Here is a 16,627-nt window from a genome sequence, read left to right as displayed (position 1 = left end):
ACAATGACATCTGTTCTGTCCTGTGCCTAAACAAATTAAAATGCCAATTAAATAGAATCCTCACAAAATCAAAAATGTCTTTAAAAAAAAACACCACCCTGACAAAGCTATACTAAAATGATATATACCAAAATGTTCACATTAGACTCCAACAGAATCAGTCCCAAGGTGAAAGAGTGCGTTCACTCACGTAAATGTTGAGCTACAATGCCTCAAAAAGTTATAGGAGCTAGCATTGTGACACTAGTTTCTTATTTTCTTCTATTTCATACATAAGTGGTCAAAGTATTAAAAAGCATATTAGGGGAGACGGAATGTAATAATCCATATAGTATCTCACCTTAGTAACATTTATTCTGATACAATTACACAAATGTCTCTGGCAGATATCCATCTCTCTTGTGATTTGCTGGAGAAGGCTATCAACAACTGGACTTAGATAAATCTTTTACTTAGTGATGGACATTCCAAAGAAGTGAAACTCATTAGAAACCATGAGAGTTAAGGATTCTGGCATCAAACATAGAATCTGATTAGTCCCCCAAGAAAGATAATGGTGATTTTGTTTCAAGCCATTATCTAGACAGAGAAAATAACTTATTTAACATATAGTAAGTTTAGTAAAGAAGGAAAGAGGCCTGGGGGGTTGGACAAAGAGCAAAAATTAATTGTCACAAGGATTGTGACTAAACTGACAAATGGTTTGGGAGAAAGCTTAAATTTGCTAGCAGGTATTTTAATACTTAATCTCTGAAAGTGACAAGTTTTAGATACAAATAATGGGACTTACCCCGATATAATTAACTAAATGTGCAAATCCATTTCTGAGGCTTATTGACTTGAACTGTCAAGAGGGGAAATTTGAACAGTGACTCAGTTGTATTGAAAGGTATTTAATGTTCATTTTTTTTATCTTGTACCAGGTACCACTGACACTAAAGAAAACAGAGCAGAGATCACAATGCCCATTTTTGACCCTAGCCACCTCTGTATTCACACCCTACATACTTCTGTAATATTGTTTGTACATATATGAAAGCTAATAACACACTGGTTATTAATATCATTGTAAAATGCATGTGTTAGTTGTATGTGTGAAGTTATGAATTCCCTCTATATGACGTTCTTAAAATGTGTTTGATCCAGATAAGTCTGGGAAGTGGGGGACAGGTTTTTTCCACACACCGAAAAGGCCAGAGCCTCCATCCAGGTGTAACCACAGACAACTGGCAATCACAGTCAAGTGGCCATTCATTGGCATATCGGAGGTTGCAGGACAGATCAATGCACATTCTAGAAAGCACCAGTGGGGAAGAAACCAGCAGGAAACCTTCTCCATCAGATGCCATGGCACCTTTCCTCACAGCAGGAGCACTAAATTTTGAGGATATATTTCAAAAGTTCGCTGGACTATAAAAGAGAGGGGCACAGAAGCCCAAGTTATCTTTCACTTAGGAAGACAAGGGAAACCAGCACCTTGTTTGGTGCTGGACACTCATAGCGCCGGTATAAAGGGTCCGGTTGACCCCATGTCCCCTCAGTTCTTTTTCTGGCCAACGCCAAAAGAGGGTAGGAGGGGGTCGTGCATTGGTGGTGGGTATAAGAAGCTTGGGGAGGCTAAGCCTCCAAAAATGGGGCAAGAATTGCCGGATGTGGCACACCTCCCTTTGGAGGTGCGCTGGCCTGCTGCTTTTGGAGCACAGCTGCCTGAAGCTCCTGAGAAGTGGGTGTGCCACTAGCGCCCGAACCGTGGCCCCGCCTATGCTCCACAATGAGGCCCAGCTCCCCCTCAGCCTCTTCCCCCATTGCCCCACCTGCACTGCACCTCTATTCCCCGAGGTCCAGATCAGGCGCTGCCGAATAGGAAGGAGGCAACCTTTTCTTGGAGGCCACCAAGTAATAGCATCTCAAATGGGGTCCTGGCATTAGGGGCAATTCCCACAGGTTCTAAAAGGGCCACTACATTGGCATAGGCTAGTGATCGCTCAGCCAAGCACTTGACGGCACTCCCATGCCAGGGTCCACAGCAGGTAGGGATGACTGGAGGGATAACAAGTGTGACTCCTCAGATGAGAGGAGTGCGACCCAACCTCTGAATCTGATGATGAGCCCTCCTCCAGGGACCATGGCGGTGCAGTTCCTACCAGTGCTGGAAATCAGTGCTGGAGAGGGGAGGCTTGCACCATGGCCAGCAAGGACGGTTTCCCTGTAGAAAGTACTACCGAATCCAGAACCAGACAGCAGCTGGAGGCTACATGCTCCCTCCTGCCCATCAATGCTGCCACCACCACTTGTACTGCCAGTGACAGCAGTACTGAGAATGCCAGCAGGTCTCTGGAGCAGACGGCACCCTGTTGGTGCTGGTGCTGCACTGTCCTTCTGATGCTGACAGCTCATCCGGGACTGGAGTCAACGGTGCGTGCGTACGTGCTGGAGTCAATAGTGCTGCCTGTGATGCTGAGGCAGAGGAATGGTCTGACTTAGCTCGCACTCCATTCTGTTCCTCTTGCCTGGACTTCCTTGGAGTTGGGGAATGTCCCCTCTTGGCCAGCTGCTTCTTATGCTTCTTACTTGGTGCCAGGAATCCTGAACGGTGGAAGGAGCACTCTGCACTGATGCTGAGATACTTGGTTCCAAGTCTGACTGGCTTGGCTTGGAGGAAGGTCTGAGTGCCACTTCCACAAATAGGAACTTTAACCTGGCCTCCCAGTCATTTTTTGTACAAGATTTAAACTCTCAGGAGATCTGACAGTGATCTCCAAAGTGAGACTCACCCAAGCACTTTAGGCAAACAGAATGCAGGTCGCTTAAAGCCTGGCGACTGAGACATCCCTCAGTACTGTGAATGGATGAAACTCCACTGACAGAGAAGCGCCAACTATCTAACTAAACTAACAATTATAAGTATATACAATATGAAGAAATGAAGACAAACGAAGACCACTGAGAACAGCTTGCCATAGCAAGGAGAGCAGTTCCACCAATAGTCCTGGGCGGTAAGAAGAAACTGAGGGGCGTGGGATTGGTCGGGCCCCTTCTACTGGTGCTGTGAGCACATGGCTCTAAGGGGCACCAGAACTGACCTAATGAGTACAACTGGAAAATTTCTGGTGATTGAGCTCAGTGTGCGCACACACCTACAGTGGAATGAACATTTGCAAGCACTCAAAGCAGCAAGCATATTTTACTTTTATTTGCTTGTAGCCATTTTTGCCTTTATCCCTTGTACTTAAACTCATTTAAAACCGCTCTCTTTTGGTTAATAAACTTGCTTTACTTTTTCAGAGGTTCTCAAACTGGGGAGGGAAGGGTGGAGGGCACTGAATGTATTGTGGAGTGTGAGAGAAGCCTTGGGGGGGGAACAAAAAACTTACTGCATACATTTTACCCACAGCAATGAATAACTAGCAAAGATGATTCCTCCAGACATATCAGGTCCTCCTTCTCTATTTATCTGCTGCTAACTCTTGATGTGGAAAAGTCATTTGTGTGACACTGCAGCCTGTTGAGCGGTTTGGGATGGACCATGCATTTACTGTGTCATGTATTTACAGATGGTGCTGTACATTTTACTCTAGATGGTGCTGTGCATTTTGACAGATTTTTGTTACACTTGCATACCATTATACAAAGTCATTGCCATCTGTATGTTAATCTCTTTGCTATGATGTAATGTGCACATTTAATTGTAAGCATCGACCACAATCTCAGTTTTGTTTTTGCTCTTATTACTATGGATCATTGATTCTCTTTGAATCAATACCTTCCTGTTTTTAATATTTAGTGAAAATTGTATGTTGATTTTTTCATCAGTATATGAACTTGTGTGGTGAGTGGAGGATGTAAACTACTACAAACACAGAGAGGGGTGTGATCAAATAAGTTTGAGAACCACAGTTTGAGTATTGTGTTGACTTGAAGTGATTATTAACTCCAGTTAAAGCAAAAACTTCTGTGCTTTCTTTAAAGGAGCAATGGAACTTATTACTCCTCTGAATGTTCCAGGAGAGGGCTGGACAGATAGTTTTGGGGAAATTTGGGAGTGGGGGTGTGTTGGGGTCACTTTAATAATATCAAAGGCTGGGGGAGACCAGAAGTTGACTGTGGTGTAACAAGCAGGCTGCTGTAGTCAGAATTACTGAAGCATGGCTGCTCAACACAGATACTCAGTGCATGCTTGTATGCTGTCTGGGAACATCCAGACATGGAGCTACAGTAGCAGAGCATTTTAAGGCACTCAGGGCTAGGACAAGTGATGACACAACCTGTCACTGGTCTGAATTGCACCTCAGAACATAACACCATTAGAGCTGAAATCCTTAATTTTAATCCTCTTCTGAGGATTCAAACTCCAAAAAACACAAAACAGAAGTCCAATTTACAAAAGAGAACTACACAGTCAACTTACAAGAAAATGTCACTATTTCTGCTCCAATATTAGTTTGGATTCTATTTACGAAGTCAACATCTATAATGTACTAATTACAATTTCTCATTATGTAAAATGAGAATAAAGAAGTTCTATGCTCTTGTACACCTAAGGTGGATGGGTATCTATATTAATTTTTATTTTACTCTGTAGATCTGGTTTTGAGTGCATATTTAATTAACGATTAACAGTCCCACATAAAGGTTACAACCAGTTGTTGTGTTGCTGTATGGAGGTTCACTGGTTGTGGAACAGCATTGTACTCAGGCTCACCAGACCAGGAGAAGACCAGGTAGGGTGGTGGCACACTTGGCTATACAGAAAAGTGGGAGAAGGGAGATGAAGAAACCACTCTTCAGTACCTTGTAATGGTCAATTGTATAGCACTTTTTTCCGGTTTTCTTGTGGGTTGGGTTAAACCTTGTCATTATGGGTTGAATGCAACAGCTGCAGTTGTGAGAGACAGTTAAGAAACCTTCCACCTAAGACCATGGCATTTGTGAGTTCACCAGGAATTTGAACAATGGAGGTGGAGGGCTTTTGCTGGGCACTGTTTGGGTAGAGGTGTGTATGCGTGTGAGGGAAAAGCAGAACAGAGGCAGCCAGTAAGCCAAGCAGACAACAACAGAAGTGCTGGTAATTGGGCCCAGACAGAAGAGAAGCCTAGACAGAGGTTTTGGATTGGCCTGCAGACTGAAAGAGGTCTGGATCTTTGAGCAAGGACGCTGTTGCCTGCTGTTTGATTCCTTCTGTGGTCAGGTAAACAGAACTTTGTCTTTGTAAATAAACAAAGTTGCTTAAATAAAATACCTGACTCTCACCAATTTCTCCTAATTGGAACCAGACTGACCCAGTCTCCTGGTGTGTAACAAAAACCTCCTGATTTAATAATTTTCTCTCCACAATGTAGAAAGGGGAACTCAGGACAGGTCATCTGGTGGTGCCAGGGCCAGAAAGGGGTCATTGCAGGAGAATACATGGGCAGGGCTCTGCCTGCATGCTGTGGCTAGAGAGTGTCAGTTGTCACTGGAATGGGAGGTCATTGGTGTGACATCTGGGATCACATAGCTCAACATTAAGTGACTCCACTGGCACATACCTTGTGAAACTGGAATGATGCTGGCTTGCTATTTGCTGAGGTAGGAATTGTGGGTATATGAGAGAGAGAGATGGACAGCCCAAGAGGAGTGGAGCTGGGGAAAGCAGGGCGCACTGGGGGTGGAGGTGTCTGACGCCTTCCCCTGTGGGCAAGGAGGGAGAAGGGGCTTGGGGGGAAAAGGTCAGAAAGGAGAGTGAAACTGGGTTTGACTCAGATCTGGAGGGCCTAGGTCTTCTGGATTGGAGTCAGAAATAGGTGGGGAGGGCTATTGATGGGCTGGGGCCTCACTTCATTGTGACACTGAGATTTGATCAGTTATTGTAATAAGTTTGAGGCACTTTCTCCTCCTCCCTTCCTCAGCTTTCAAACCAGAAACTGTCTGAGGGCCATAATGCTCTCAGAAAAGAGCAAGTTACTTTAATCTTCTCTGCCTGCACTCCAAAAATGATGCACTTTGCAATGAAAGTTTAATATAGACAGCTTTGTCCCCCTGCATACACTTCTAAAAGAAGATTTAGACCAATAGTAAAGGTTTAAAAGCATCAAAATAAACAATCCTTTAATTAAATATAGATTTAATTTGCTAAAACTTTAGGTCAGTGTGGGAAGGAAGAATAGATGCATCCAGCGTGCAATTATTTTTACAGAATTCAAAATGGAAATAGTACTCATTCAGATTAAAGATCCCACCTTATATATTGGCAATAATGTTTCTGAAGATGCAAATGCTTAATGGAAAGGCATACAACAGGCTGTTTTGCAGTAGTGCATACTGTAGCCAGAGTGAAGGGGATGGAGTGAGGAGCCGGATCAGCCCTGTGAGACAAGGAGCCGCTGCTACAAGGTGAGTGCGGTGCAGGCTTCCCTCCAGGGCTTCCCAACCCAAATTTCCCTTAAATTACTTTGAAAATGTTGGTCACCATGACTGGAATAACCTGGAACACCCTGAATTTGGCTAGCCAGTTAGGTCAAAAGGGCTAACAGTATCAACAAGACACTGCAAAAATGGCATCAAAGGGGAAAACTAATGTATTTTAGTAATTACATATGTAATGTTAAATCAGAAAAATCCTGTGTTGATGGGCAGATGGACTGGATAATCAAATTTAGCAGTAAGTAATTGGCCAATGGGAGCTGCGAAGCCAGTGCTCTGGATAGAGGCAGCATGCAGAACTGCCTGGCCATGCCTCCATCTAGCAGCTGAGCGAGGGGGATGTCACCGCTTCCATGGAGCTGCCCAGGTAAGCACCCCCCAGAGCCACCTCACCCCATCCTGTGCTCCAACCCCCTGCCCCTTCCCACATCCAAACTCTGCTGCTACTGCTGGGGGTGGGGGTGGAGGGGAAGGTGTGGAATCAGGTAGGGAGCCTGCCGGCCCTGCCAACCCACTCCACCACCAGCAGGGGTCTTGGGCCATGCGCCACCGCCCTCCCCCACGCCTAGTTTTAGTCAGGAATATATAGTAAAAGTCATGGACAGGTCACGGGCCGTGAATTTTTGTTTACTGCTCATGATCGGTCTGTGACTTACTAAAAATACCTGTGACTAAAACATGCCTTACTGATGAGATTAATTCCCTTTCTATTTGTGATCATGTGAATCCCCTTCATCATCACATAGACCTATGGTATCTGTAGCAATTGCTTCAATGGAAAAGTAATATTTTGGAAGTATTTAATATATTTTAAGCTTCTTTAAATGAAATTCAGCAACTAAAACTAAGGAAGAAAACCAGCTCCATGTGAAAAGGCAGATTTCTGCAGAACAGAAAGTGCTTTGAGAATCAAGTGTAATTCACAGCAGTTTGGGAACGTGTGTTCTGCTATTTTTAATATAGTTATTGCTCTAACTCCTTTTATACTTGTAACTCTTTCCCCTCCTTCTGTTAAGAACCTTCTGCACCTCTCCTGACCTACCCTACAAGCCCAATTTTCTTTTCAGCATCAGTTATATGACTCAGAAAACCATTGCAATTCACTTCCTTGTATAAAAGACTAAGTGGAATACTGAATAGCTCCCAATTTAATTTGTACCTTAGAAAATGAATTGAAAGTGGCTGAAATGGTCTATAAACCATTATTAAAAATTTTGGTCATACAGGTTTTAGGTAAACTATAAAAAGTCAACAACGTTAGTTAAATTTAACTCTTAATCTTTAACTTCTCCTATTGTCCCAAGGAAAGGCCTGAATCCTGCTCTCAAGAGAAGGTGATATTATATGTAGTGGACAAGATTTATTAAACACTGTACTTGATGCTCCTCTCACACTGGTCTTACACCAGTGTAACTCTATTGACTTTAGTGGAGATACTCCCGATTTCCAAAAACAAAAAAAGTGAGAAGAAAATCAAACGTCTGATTTTCTGTGACAGATACTGGAGGTTATGGATGTTGGCTCCTAATCAGCAGAAAAACTATCCCCTTTCTGTAATGAAATTGTAAATAAAAATGTTTATATAGTGATAAGTTGTGAAGCCAACCTCCTCCTGAAGACAACAATTATTTTATTTTAAAAACATCTCATCACAATATATTGCCACATGATCAACTTTAAAGGCTCAGGAGTAAATCTCAAGAGAACAAATGTCAAATGCAAACAAGCATTTGTAAGTGCTGAATATGGGTACAACAATGGCACAACAGGACAGTACACTATAAAAAGAAGTTGTAGACCAAGACTTTTTAGGGCCAGACACTCTGGCATCACTACACTGATAAGGATTAATTTGTCAGTAGGCTTCTTTAAGCAGCTCCCAGCACTGAGGAAGAACCCACACTAACAGGATCCTTAGAAATCATTATATTTTAAACAATTTGGGACAAAGATTGTTCTTTTGTGTGTTTATACAGCACTTATCACAATGTGGCCCTGATCCTGCTTGGGAAAGCTGGGCCCTACTGGTACACACATAATAAAAAGTTTAAATCAGCTTCAGTACAAAGTTTTGACAATGCTAATCTCACATCTCAGAGCAAACATCTTTGGTACTGACGCCTCAGGGCCACTCACAGACTTCAGCACTACAGACAAGGATGTTGAATCTTCTTAGGACAGATTTTCTTTTTGATGGGGACATGCCTCAGTTGCCGGCTTTTGAAGCTGAACTACTCTGTTCCTTCTCAGGGGCAAACGACTAATCAAATATCACATCTAAAGACTGGGCTGGGAGAGGACCTGAGGTCTAAAGGCACTACATACACAGGGTGTGCTCATCTAGGGAATGGGCTTTCCCCAGGCAGAATAAAGAGTTGATGTTCATGTCATTTCAGGGAATGCATCCACCTCAGGGAACAAAGAGGCATGAAATGCACTGCTTGACAGAGATTGAATGCCTGGCTATCTATCATCACTTATGCTGAAACCAGAAACTGAATTAAAAAGGAAACATTCTTTAAGTGTTTTTGTCTTTAAGACTCTGTGATTCCCCATTTGTTTGTATGACGTATACCAGGGTTCGGCAACCTTTCAGAAGTGATGTGCCAAATCTTCATTTATTCACTCTAATTTAAGGTTTCACGTGCCAGTAATACATTTTAATGTTTTTAGAAGGTCTCTTTCTATAAGTCTATAATAGAAAACTAAACTATTGTTGTATGTAAAGTAAATAAGGTTTATAAAATGTTTAAGAAGCTTCATTTAAAATTAAATTAAAATGCAGAGCCTCCTGGACTGGTGGCCAGGACCCGGCCAGTGTGAGTGCCACTGAAAATCAGTTCACGTGCCACCTTCGGAACCTGTGCCATAGGTTGCCTATCCCTGATGTATACACTGTACTTTTGGTCCAGCCATGATCTATGTGATTCATTTCCCTTTTTTTGTTTATTACTTTGATATTTTTATTTTGGACTCATTTACTTCTATGATTATTAATCACAGAGTCTGCTCCCTCTTGTAAGTTTTGATTGATAACTTAACTGGCTGCATGAGTAAAACTGTCCTTTTTCTAGCATGCTCTTTGCATCCTTAATGCACAAGAATATTCTTCCCTCAAAGACTAATACTAACATAAACCCCCCACATTCTGAGCACTGGTATCTCAGTCTTCTGATTGAAGAACTGTATAATCTTTAATATTTTGCATGGCAGGCCAGTTTGTCCTTTTATTAGGTCTTATTGCTGCCCAAGTGCCAAGCCATCATGCTCACCCTTACAGGAAATAATGCACAAAACTTCAGCTGAATACAGTCCTGTGATTTTAACTATAACTTAGGTTAAAAACTACACTCAGCAACTCACAGAAACTAGGTTTCATTTGGTTTGGAGAAAAAAAAAGATAAATTATCCAATCATATGCGAGTTTAAGCCAAGTCTGAGCACTTTTAAGGGCAGGAATCTTTTATAATTGAATGTACAGCTTGTTTGCCAGAAAAGGCCAGACAAGCAAAATGAAAAGACCACTTATCTGCAAGTGTTTGAAAGAAACCAAGAATTCTGGCTTTGTTGTATGTTAGTATTTTACCTTAGCATTCAGGTTCTTATATAGGGCAAGGGTGGGCAAAGTATGGCCCACTAGCTGTTTTAAGTGAACTCCCGCTGGGGAGCAGGGTCTGGGGCTTGCTCCACTCCGGCGCTCCAGCCGGGGCAGCGGGGGCGCACCATGCGACTCCCGGAAGCCACAGCATGGCCCCGTTCCAGGGCCCAGGATCGGGGGCCATACCATGCGGCTCCCAGAAGCAGTCGCATGGCCCTGCTCCAGGGCTAGCAGGGTCGGGGGCCGCTCCACATGTACGAGCCGGAGAAGGGACATGCCACCGCTTACGGGAGTCGCTTGAGGTAAGCGCCGCTTGGAGCCTTCACCCCTGAGCCTCTCCCTACACCCCAAGCCCTTGCCCCATCCCAAATCCCACTTTCTAAACCCCTCAATTCCAGCACAGAGCACCGTCTGCACCCCAAACTTCTCATCCCCAGCCCCACCCCAGATCCCTCACCCCTCCCACACCCCAACCCCAATTTTATGAGCATCCATGGCCTGCCATACAATTTCTATTCCTCGATGTGGCCCTCAGGCCAAAAAGTTTGCCCACCCCTGGTGTAAGGCGATCTTTGGACAGACAGTTTGTAAAGTAATTGTGATTTTAAGAATAGGAGATGGCATATAGAGCATTAAAGAGAAGAATCTTTCAGGTATGTAATACAGACATACCTGATTTTTCTTTCTATGCTCCTCTACATCCACATTCTAGATAGCAGGCTTACTTGTTTTGGATTTCTTTGACTTTGAATAACCTCCTTCTTCCTGCTAACAAGTAATAAAGCGAGTTAAATTAATGCACTCAGTGCTGAGTAACACTAAGCCAACAGTTAAACTAACAAACAAATGTCATTTCTGCATATAAGAAATTTGGTTGAACAGTACAGGAAATAGAAAATAAGCATACATTTTGTAGATCAATTAAACAATGTTCAAAATGTGGGGATAATGTACCGTATGTAACAGAAGATTAAATTAAAACCAAAACTGCTGAAAATATCCTTTAAAAATGTTGGATCAAAAGTAATGGCCAAGCATTCCAAGAGCAACTAGTGACTTCTGAACACCCAACTTCTGATACCTTAAAGGGGCCTAACTTTCAGAGGATGGGTGCTTAGGTTAAAAGTGATTTCCCAGGGATACGTATGTTGCCCTGGATTGAGGGCATATTAAGTGCATTCTGCCGCTATAATTAATGAAATAGAACACCACATAGTTAAGGGTTAATTTGGAGACAGGCTTTCAGAAGCAAGATCATAACTACTGGCAGTTTTATTACTCAGAATGGGAGGGGGGAAAAAGGAAAAGTAAATAACTAAGAATGAAAGAAGATATGTGGATGGACAACCTGCAGTCTAGATGCCTCAGATATTAAAAGTTAGGAAAAGTGATGATCCAGTAAGCATCATTATGACTTCTGTGTTTTGTAGAAGTTGATTATCTAAACTTTTTATAACTGAGTGTACTTGGGAGCTGTTCTCTGGAGCTATCCCGGGAGATACATTTTTTCCTGACATCTTTACTCCCCAGCAGAGAGGTGTTTGGCCAGCGCTGACATGTCATTACTCAATAATGTCTCAGAATATAGCTAAATATCTGAGATGTTCTAAACCTATTGCTTATGTCTGTGTGTGGTTAAATCTAATAAACTGCTTGGACAAGAGCATGCTTACTTGCATTTAATCCTTGATCAGGCAGAATCACTGTGTTCCTATTGATTTATTCCTGACACCGCCTGGAGTGAAATAGTTAAGTTACCAGTGTTGAGGGTTCTGAAAACCCTGGGTAACACAATAGGACTAGTGGCAATATAATTTTTCACTTTTTTTCCAGATAATTAATAAGGGGCAATATGTGCAGATGTTGCAAAAATATTTAGAATAGTCAAGACTTGAAAACACTACGATGAACTCCACAGGGACCCAACAAAACTAAGTGAATGAGCAGCAAGATGGCAGATGACATTTACTGTTGACAAATGTAAATTACAAGGAATAATTTGAAATACTCCTACACATTTCTAGGTTCTGAAATAAATAATTGTGTCTTTTTCTTGAGCATTTATAGTTATGTGCCATGGTGGTGTGAAAAGGTAAAGGCATTGCAACCTCTTCAGGGCCCAGCTGGTCACATGGCTGCATCCGGGTGGAGTATGAAAGGGAGTTGGGGGAAAAGCTGGGTCAAAGGGGAGCTAAGAAGGTGTGCCTTTTCTCCTGGCTGGCAGGAAGCATTTGAGGAATTATTCTCCAGTGATTTTAAGTCCATTTAATTGTTCGTGTTTATTATAGAAGTGTCTTACAAGGATTGAGGTTTGGACCTTATTTATGTTCCCTGGTGGTGAAACTGCCCACCAGTTTGCAAGTACTCATAATGAAAACTATGAGTTAAAACATAAAAAGAATGGAAAATACTACTGAAAATATTTACCACAATATAAATGGATGGTATTCCTTTATATTTAATACTTTTTCCCTTTGGGTTATTAGATATAAAAAAAGGATGTAGCAGAAATAGAAGAGGTTCAGAGATAGGCAACAATATGGTTACAAGTCATAGAAAGACTTCCATCAGAAGCGAGAGAAAAGGTTAGGACAGTTTTATTCAGAGAGGAGACAAATAAAAGGGGATATAAAGTACATAAAATTATGAATGGTATCTGGAAGTTATTTGGGTGCTCCTATTGATCCTTTCTGATACTACAAGAGTAAATGGATTAAAAGTGAAACAAAGATAGAAAGAATTAAAACCTGTAAAAGGAAACACTTTTTTTTATGTTTTACACAATGCATACCTAGCCTATAGAATTTATTGTCACAGGATATTACTGAATCCAAAAGTTTAGCAGTATTAAATTTAAAAAAAAAAAAAAAGATTTATATAACTAATGAGATCATCCATAGCTACATTAAAACAAACAATACAAATAATAAATGATACAAATCTTGTGTTGCAGGGCATAAGGCACCTACTAACAGGTTGGGGCAGGAAGAAAAAACTGTCTTGATGGGCCATTTCAGGAATTCATGCACCTTCCACTCGAGCATTAGCTACTAGTCACCACTGAAGATGGAATATTGGACTAAATATACCAGGGCCTAATGTAATAAAGCATTTACTATATACCTCATTAGTGCTACGTGGATACTTATGAAGCGCTGACATGATCAATAAAAGCAGCAAAAAGAGTCCTGTGGCACCTTATAGACTAACAGACATTTTGGCACATGAGCTTTTGTGGGTGAATACCCACTTTGTTGGATGCATGCACAAAAGCTCATGCTTCAAAATGTCTGTTAGTCTATAAGGTGCCACAGGACTCTTTGCTGCTTTTACAGATCCAGACTAACACGGCTACCCCTCTGATACTTGACAACATGATCAATGAAGCTGATAGCTATGCACCTCAATTTAAATGTCTCAATACTTTGGATTAAGGAGATGTTGGCAATCTGTAACATACTTGGATTATCTGCAAACAGAAATGACTGTATGGAACTATAAAATTAATCAGTCTTCACTGTAATTACATGTTGGTATTTGAAATAAACAGAGTTTACATTTTCTGCAAGTTTCTTTGAATTATGATTAAACAAAGTAAAATACATGTGCTGTGGCAAAGTACCTGCTTCTCCTCAGCAGGCTCAGTCCTTTTTAGCCTTGGAGATAGCTTGGGCAAAGCAAAATCCTTCCAGGTCACACAGGGTCTGGCTGATCCCTCCGTCCATCCGTCCGTCCATCAGTCAGTCAGTCCATCCCTCTCTCCCTTGTGCTGGGTTTCACCCCTTCTGGGGACAGAGTGCTTCCTTGCTGGAAGGATTCAGCCAGGGGCGGCTCTACAAATTTGGCCGCCCCAAGCAGTCATGCCCGGGAGGCGCCCCCGAGCCGCGGGAGCAGCGGACCTCCTGGGGGCATGACTGCCGAGGGTCCGCTGGTCGCGCAGCTCGGCTGGACCTCCCGCAGCTGCGGGCGGTTCGCTGGTCCGGCGGCTCCGGTTGAGCTGCCGCAGGCATGCCTGCGGGAGGTCCAGCCGAGCCGCGGGACCAGCGAACCGTCCGCAGTCATGCCTGCGGGAGGTCCACTGGAGCCGCCGGCCGAGCGTCCCCTCCGCAGTCATGCCTGCGGCAGGTCCGCTGCTCCCGGGGCTCCGGTGGACCTCCCGCAGGCATGACTGCGGCAGGTCCGCCGGCCCGGCCCAGCCTGCCGCCCCCCCCGGGAAAGGGCCGCCCCAGGCGGGTGCTTGCCCCGCTGGGCTCTGGAGCCGGCCCTGGATTCAGCACCTTACTGTACCTAACTTGCTGGCTGCTTCTCTCACTCTCCCCTCTGCTTCCATGCCAGGGAGGGTTTAAAAGGGTCTCCAGCAGCTGGGGCCAGCTGAACCTAATTAATTCCCAGGTAACTCCTTTTCCAGCTGAACCTTATTTCCCCATGGCTATCTCTCCTCAGTGGATAGGGAGAGGCCTTTTAACCCCCCTGGGACTAATTACTACTCCTCCCTTTGTAGCCATTTGTCCTGGGTTTGCCACAGTGCAGAAATGGATGTTCTAAATTGATTGAATACACTTCATCAAATAGGAAAAGCTTTCATGCAGTCAGAAGATTCTTATTTATATAACCATTATAAAGTGGATTAATAAATCCCAGAAATAAGTTGTATGGTACTGTGAATGTCCTAACAAGATTTTTATGTGGAATCAGAAAAATTATTTTCATAACTCCCCCAAAAATATTTACATTAAATAATATTGTTAACCTTATTAGCATTACTACATATTTAATTTCTGAAGGAGTATGTTTTCAAAGTTTTAAAAGTTGGCAAAAAGATTCTGAAAATACAGGAATGAAATAAAAGTTTTACATTATCCAGGCCGTAAGGGATTTCTTGTATTCCCTGTTTTGGGAATCTATTCTAAAATCAAAAAGTACATATTGTCTTTTTCATCACTGAGTGTCTGGACGTTGGTGAGTTTTTTACCTGCCTTCTTTTGCCACAACTTTTCTTTGAAGTTGTTTTCAAATGGGTCTCCATCTTTGAGTAAATCTGTTTTGAGGTCACTGCTCCACAGTGCAAGGGATCATTCACTGTCAACATCTTAAAATACAAAAATTGATATATCCTAATTAGCTAAAACTCCAGTACTATTGTAATGGTTATCATGAAAGGACTTCTGATCGACTTTTTTTGGCCACTGAATCTCACCATTACAATCCACCCTCACGTGTAACTTCTAACAACACTAACACCAATGTGAATTATGCAGATAAATCTATCACTCACTGTCCAAAGAACAGACCACTATCAATATATACCCTTTCTTACTGATGTACATTCTCACTCTAGCAGCTAACCTGTGTCTGTGAGGCATTAATAGCCTACTGCTTAACATTTTAGAGACTTTGGTATTTAAAAGTCAGTAGACATAAATGAAGAACTGTGCTAACAGAAAATATGCAAGAGCCCCTCTCTGCTCAACCCCCTTCATCAACCCCCACCCCACACATTATAACAAACAAACCCCAACAATAATAAAGTCAGGCTGAAAATAATTACAGTCTACCACATTCATATTTTTAGATTAAGAAAATCATGGGAAGGAAAATACCACTTCACACCCTGTGCCGCACTCCCTGGAGTTTTTAGGATAAAACATATTTTCATTTTCTTTTGGTGAAGAGCATTCTTAAATAGCAGCAATAAAAGGTTCTACAGTATATCTTGTAAAGAAAGTGCAACAAAAATGTCTGGATAATTTTCTTAAAGTTAAAAGCCTTTGTAGACACAAATTAAAAGCCAAATTAAGAGATTCAAAACACAACTTATGTTCTTGAAAGTCTGAAAAAACTTGGTGCTAAATTCATCACTGTTATTGCACTGAACTCAGTTTACCACTGCTTGTTTCATTAAAACTCAAGAGGAGGTATCATACTCTATTTAAATTATTCTTAGTGTGCCATTTAGCACAAAGTTCAAATGCTGTTAACAACTTGCATTTATACTAGGGTGGTCAAGCGATTAAAAAAATTAATCGTGATTAATTGTACTGTTAAACAATAATGGAATACCAGTTATTTAAATATTTTTGGATGTTTTCTACATTTTTAAATATTTTGATTTCAATTACAACACAGAATACAAAGTGTACACTGCTCACTTTATATTTTTTTTATTACAAATACTTTCACTGTAAAAAACAAAAGAAATAGTATTTTAAAATGAATCTAATACAAGTACACCTCTACCCCAATATAATGCTGTCCTCGGGAGCCAAAAAATCTTACCACATTATAGGTGAAACCGTTATATCGAACCTGCTTTAATCTGCCGGAGTGCGCAGCCCCGCCCCCCCGAGCGCTGCTTTACCGCGTTATATCCGAATATAATGCTGTCCACTTCTTGTTTACAATGTCATCTGAACGTGAGAACAGGCGTTTGTATGGCACTGTTATAGCCGGCGTCGCAAGATATATATATGCCAGATGTGCTAAAGATTTATATGTCCCTTCATGCTTCAACCACCATTCCAGAGGACATATGTCCACGCTGATGACAGGTTCTGCTAGATAACGATACAAAGCAGTGTGGACCGATGCATGTTCATTTTCATTATGAGTCAGATGCCACCAGCAGAA

The 16,627-nt window shown here is 42.1% G+C and overlaps 1 protein-coding gene across 1 annotated transcript in view; it reads right to left on the bottom strand.

Moving 5' to 3' along the window:
* The window catches only part of C2H18orf63 (chromosome 2 C18orf63 homolog), a 71,205-nt gene that overhangs the window by 16,915 nt on the left and 37,663 nt on the right, over positions 1-16,627 (bottom strand). Inside the window, exons 14-15 of the mRNA XM_045002838.1 lie at positions 14,977-15,089; positions 10,673-10,768 (exon numbers count right to left, since the gene is read on the bottom strand). Of these exons, the coding sequence (XP_044858773.1) occupies positions 10,696-10,768; positions 14,977-15,089 (186 nt within the window). The 3' untranslated portion in view covers positions 10,673-10,695. The remainder of the gene's footprint in view (positions 1-10,672; positions 10,769-14,976; positions 15,090-16,627) is intronic.

The sequence above is a fragment of the Mauremys mutica genome, chromosome 2, assembly GCF_020497125.1.
Source record: "Mauremys mutica isolate MM-2020 ecotype Southern chromosome 2, ASM2049712v1, whole genome shotgun sequence".
Taxonomy (NCBI): Eukaryota; Metazoa; Chordata; order Testudines; family Geoemydidae; genus Mauremys; species Mauremys mutica.
This window is presented reverse-complemented; position numbering and strand designations above follow the sequence as displayed.